The 6,297-nt window shown below is 29.3% G+C and overlaps 1 protein-coding gene across 1 annotated transcript in view; it reads right to left on the reverse strand.

The window, feature by feature from the left end:
- LOC106460148 (calcium load-activated calcium channel-like) overlaps positions 1-4,300 on the reverse strand; it is an 8,573-nt gene extending 4,273 nt beyond the window's left edge. The window contains exons 1-3 of the mRNA XM_013919833.2: positions 4,140-4,300; positions 1,837-1,905; positions 709-853 (exon numbers count right to left, since the gene is read on the reverse strand). Coding sequence (XP_013775287.2) covers positions 709-853; positions 1,837-1,905; positions 4,140-4,285 — 360 coding nt within the window. The 5' untranslated portion in view covers positions 4,286-4,300. The remainder of the gene's footprint in view (positions 1-708; positions 854-1,836; positions 1,906-4,139) is intronic.
- Between the last annotated feature and the right edge of the window lie 1,997 nt (positions 4,301-6,297).

Consider the following 6,297-nt stretch of genomic DNA (forward strand, 5'->3'; position numbering starts at 1 on the left):
AACCCACCAACTGATTAACATTATATACTGTATGATAAAAACCCACAAAACTGACTTACATGTAATACACTGTAAGATAAGACCCAAAAGATGGACTGATATATTACATACTGTGAGATATAACCCACCAACTGATTAACATTATATACTGTATGATAAAAACCCACAAAACTGACTGGCATGTAATACACTGTAAAATAAGACCCAACAGATGGACTGATATGTGATATACTGTAAGATAACACTTAGCAGTCTGAAGAATGAGGTTCAATGTCTGATAAATACACTCTTCTATATTATGACATAAAACCAACCAGTCTAAGTGACATGTTATATACTGTGATATAAAACCCACCATATTACATGCAGGGACATAAAACTCACCAGTTTGAATGGCATGTCACATGCAGGGACATAAAACACACCAGTATGAAAAACATGTATTTTCTAGTTTATCAGTCTAACAGAGGTAGCACAGTATTCTGGGACATAGAACTTTGTATCTGACAGATACATAAACACTGTTTCGTGTCTCGAAGCCTACCTGTGAAATAGGCAATGTATTAAAAAGCTGCTACCTTATCTATTTGACAAATACGATACAGTATATTGTAACATAAATATCTAAACGACAGATATGATTTCTGTTCTGAGACTTACCTTATAACACCATGACTAATTAACATAGTACTTTGCTGCAAAACCTACCTGTCTAATAGACATAGTACACAATATGTATAAGAAGATAAAAGAACAGTCTGTGTAGTCTTCTCCTGGCAGATTTCTATGAGACAGACCTTGTATCCAGGAAATTGGAACAAATGGTAACTTTGCCACAACTCTGCCATCAAATCTTGGGAATACAGGCAGAAGATTTAAAATAAATATGTTTTAATTACGATATAATTAACTAAGTATGATACAGAACTGTGAAAATAAGTTGTACAATTATAAATGGTAGATAAAGAAAACTTAAATCTTATTATCAAATGTTTCTAGGAAAGAAATCCTTTGTTGATGCACTCTTCCCACTTCACATTAAGAGTGGCAGATTTTTAGCGCACACCAAAAAATGAAAAGTTAACCACGGGAAACAGAAGTTGTTCAGAATTCTTATATACAAAACTACTTAAACACTATTCTTTGAGGGATAATTAATAATATTATCAAACCAAACAAAGTAAAAATGCAATATATGTATCTCTTCTAAACTCTTTTGTGGTTAGGGCTAACAAGAAACATGGCTTTAAGCATAACATCAGTAAATGCAGTTGAACTTGCAAACAACACTTGGTTTTGCATGTCCTGGGCCTGTATCATCCTTTTATGTGAATAAAAAATACTGATGCACAGGACTCTGCAAAACAACACTCTGTCATAAAATGGTTTAATCTATTACGAATTACAATGAAAAAAAATAATAGTAAAATGTAAACTACATATAAAAAACAACACAATAATTCAGTAATAAGAATTAATATTGACTTCTGACCTAAGCAGGCTAATTAACTTGACCTGTATCAATCTAGTAATTAGTATAGTTAATTAAATATACAACTTCTATGTTCTTACTTCAAGATTTCAAGCACCTTTTGGAAAATATTTAGTAAAAATTTTAAAGCATATTTTGAATTATCTTAAGGGTAACTTTAGGAATTTTTGGAATATTTTGTCTGTATAAATATGATAATTTTGTGTCAGATCACACAAAGACTAAGTTTTTTGCCACCATACATTCCACTGGCAGCATGAGAGTTAATTATAACCAAGTAGAAACTCCACATTGTATTTATTTGCAAATAATAAAAGTAAATGAAATCTGTCACATGTACTCACATAGAGTTGAAAGTGCTCAATAAAGCAGTGAAAGCAAATCCAATGGCAAACATAGATTTCATCTTCACCTATACACAATGTAAAGTTTAGTTTTGTAACAAGAAACATAGATTAAGATCTTGTATGAACAAATGATATCACAACTGTACAAAATAAATATGTTGACAGCTGCAGTCTAACTTTTATGGAGAAACTGTACTTTTAAACATAACTTGCTAAAATTCATGATTAACCTGTAAAAGGACAACTTTTGTGTCAAATCAACAATGTATCTACAATAGAGGGTATGCCCACAAAACAACAAAAGCCATTAACTGACAAAATCATACATTATTATACCTATATTAGACTGTGAATCAATATACAGTCATGTGATCTCTGTTCTATACTACATATATATATACTCTTGTATCTCTGTAAACTACTTCTACCTGAGAATGACAAAATCTTCTCGAAACTTCGTACATTTATAATAAAGTTTTTCCATTACCCAGTCAAGCCATCTCAAAACTTTTATTATCACACACAGATCCCTATCTCTTAACTTTTATCATTATATAATGATAAAAGTTACAAGATAGGGATGATGTATAATGATTAAAGTTAGGAGTTAGGGATGATGTACAATGATTAAAGTTAGGAGATAGGGATGCATGTATGATAATAATAGTTAGGAGATAGGAATGATATATAATGATAAAAGTTAGGAGATAGGGATGATGTATGATAAAAGTTACGAGATAGGGATGATCTATAATGATAAAAGTTAGGAGATAGGGATGACTTGATAATAATAGTTAGGAGATAGGGATGATGTATGATAATAATAATTAGGAGATAGGGATGATGTATAATGATTAAAGTTAGGAGTTAGGGATGATGTACAATGATTAAAGTTAGGAGATAGGGATGCATGTATGATAATAATAGTTAGGAGATAGGGATGAATACATCATCCCTATCTCCTAACTATTATTATCATACATCATATTTATCTTATAACTTTTATCATACATCATCCCTATCTCCTAACTATTATTATCATACATCGTCCTTATCTTATAACTTTTATTATCATACACCATCCCTATATCCTCATTCAAAAGAGTAATTATGTATTACAAAAATATCATTATACAAGTACATGAACTAAACATTTCATTTAATTTGTTCCACCTTGCTATCTTCATAGGGTAAAAATAAAAATCAGATTTCATGTTGTATAATATTCCTTTCAGACCAGCCTTAAAAGATTTTATTGATTTTCCTATTTGATGAAGATACGATTTTTTTTATTTTCTTTAAATGTGAAACTGAGTTTCTGAATTCTCACAGCTGAATAAATTACAAATTTGCATTAAACTAAATCCAACAGATGTAATTCAGTTATGGTATTGGCCTAACATACATGCATATAAAAAATGAGTACAACTAGATATACTTTATAACTTCAACAGTCTCAATCAACACAACATTCAAATTAAGAAGAAGATTATACATATTTTTTTCTCTGCTGCCCATAGTACAGAAATTATATTGCATACACAATGAAAATAATTATTAACATTAAAACATCACCAATACCTTTACTCTCAGACTGATTTAATTGGCCTAGTTATTAATCAGCTTTATTACATACAACAACATTTGATGTGTACGACTAGTAAAGCTAAATTATAAGGTTCTAAAGATATAACCAACAATGTAAGGTAAATCATTAGCCTAAAACAGTATGAAAAGCTTTTAATACATTTTATAAATACAAGTAATGTTCAGTTTGGTGATAATATTTCTGGATAAAACAAAAAACAACATGTTTGTAACAAGTTAGGCTGAAACTGTGGCCTTTTTTTTTAATTTTTGAACAAGGACCGATTTCTTTCTTGTTACTATACAAAACTTTTTTAAACAAACTATTTTCTAAACTGCTTTCAATAAGTTTGATAAGAGTCAATGTACATTTCAATTTATTTAACACATTTCTGTAATTTAATGATACAGCAAATGTTCACAAATGGGTTGTTAGTCATTGGTAAGCTTTGATTCATTTATCAGTAAATCTTATAATAACCATAAAATGTCTGTGAAAAAAGTTATAAACAAATGAGTGTCATAATTTTTGCTGAACCTACCATGTGTAATTGTAAATTGAACATAGTTTTTAAAAATTGCTTGGTACTGTCTTACAATATTTTATCAGATTTAATGTTAGATCTAGTAATACTTAGAAATCTTTAATTTCAGTGTATCAGTTTGGATTACTTGAAAGTTTTGGAATTTAGCAAATTCCTTTATATGACTTTAAAAAAAGGTCTCTATTGTTGTTTTTAAGTTTTTCTTCTTCTCTCTCTGAAAAGAAAATACTTAGGAGTAATTGACACAAAAAATGTATCAACATCACAGAAATCAGTGCTTGTATCTTCTCAAATATCATGTATAGCCTAATCATATTGCTAAAATATACTGGTTTATTTCTTGTATGTGGATATCATACTGCAGTCTAATTTCACTGCTACACTCATATAGAATGAATATCCAGTTTGTTTTTTTATCATTCTACAGCTACTTATATACACTAATAATAATAATGTAATACATAAAATGAAGGAAAGTTTACTATGACCAGGACTGCAATTGGAACACAAAGGTTTTGTATAACCTTTTCAGAGGTTAAAACTGAACCCTATTCCCGACACTACAGGCACCATAAATAATAAATCTTAAACAGATTTGATTTTTTCTCCAAAACTGGAATACTATTATCAGATATTATGTTCTGGCCATTACAATAAAAGAATCAATCTTACAATTTTAAGGTCTAGTGAGCACTATTTAATTACTAATATAAATTTTCACACATATATGTCAATAAATAAGTACTGATTCCACATATTTAACTTAACAAGATTTTCTAAATACGAAGACTTCAAAAACCCATTTCTTAAATTCTGGATAAATAAACCTGTGGCAATATTCTGAGCAAATACTTAACAAGCTGAAACAAAACAAAACACATAACAAATTATTTCTTAATCGGAATTCCACAGTATGTTTCCATACAGTTATCAGTTTATCCTCTACATGTATCCAAGAAAACCCAATACAACTTAACCTCTTTTTCAGCCACCAACCTTCTTGGGTCAACCATGATTAATCAAAGTCAAACCAAGATACTTAAACCTTTACAAGTAGTTCAAATTTACAACTGTATCTTGAAAACAAAGCATAATATGCAGTAATACTAGTGAAAAATTTTAATTTCTTTGCTAACTGATGATTATTTAGCTTAAGCTTTGTATAATGTCTTTCATTTATTTTTAAACTTCAAATATTTAAAAACAGAGTTTACAAAGGGTAAAATTCATTGACTATGATATATAAACTGGTTTACATTACCTTCAAAAGCAAAACTGTGAAAAAAAAGATAAAGATTTTATAAACAAAATTTACTAGCATTTTGATTTCTTTGTTAGTATCAGTACAGTAGTTCATATTTCATGGTTCATACAGCCACTGTAAAAATATTCTTAACCCTGCATTAGTCTTTTGGGGTCTTCAAGGACCCCAAGTATTTTGTAAACATCAGCACCGACAGATAGAAGCACATACATGTTTCTTGTTCTCAGTACCTTCAGTATTTGGCTAGTTTGTGTTAAATTGTTACACTTAGTTTAGGTGGTAAAAAAGAAACAAGTTGTAATATTCAATTTTCATTTATTGATTAATAAAGGAAAAGATTTTGAGTGTTAGTGATTTTGTTTTGAAAATAATACCTTATTATTATTTAAAATTTTTAAATTAATTTTTAAGATGGAGTCCACTCGACCCTCAAAAGAGTGACTATGGAAAATTTTTACAGAAGACAAACACAGGGTTAAAACATTTTTGAGACAATAAATGACAGAAATCAAGATTTGTTTCACACAAAAAATCTTAAAAACAATACCCCCCCCACACACACACATACATAATAGACATCCTTAACAACATTTATATTCACAGTAATAACATTTAGTAATTCACATCCATTGAAGTTACAGAAATTCTAAACACATGTTTATAAATAACAGATTATTTCTGTTTTAGTTGTTCTAATTTATCACCTAGGCTTCTCTTCATTTCATTAATGAGAAGTCACAGTACATTTTAACAAGCCATTAACTTTCATATTCTCATAAAACTTGTGCATTTTACTATTTGAATAAGACTTAATAACTGCTTTGCCCATCTTAGAAACATCAAAAGTTTAATCACACACGATGTAACAAGCCTTTGCATTATTTCTATTTATTCCTTTTATCTTACGTTTATATTCAGGTTTTTGCCCCACAGTTTTCTCAATACAGGCAGTGACCTTTAATGATGTAAATTTATGTGAGAATTAGAGTGGGTGGTGTAAGATGCAAACTTCTACTTACTCAAAGAAAATCCTAGGTTTATTTCATAAAAAAGAATGTGATT

Source organism: Limulus polyphemus, unplaced genomic scaffold, assembly GCF_000517525.1.
Source record: "Limulus polyphemus unplaced genomic scaffold, Limulus_polyphemus-2.1.2 Scaffold718, whole genome shotgun sequence".
In the NCBI taxonomy this organism is placed as follows: domain Eukaryota; kingdom Metazoa; phylum Arthropoda; class Merostomata; order Xiphosura; family Limulidae; genus Limulus; species Limulus polyphemus.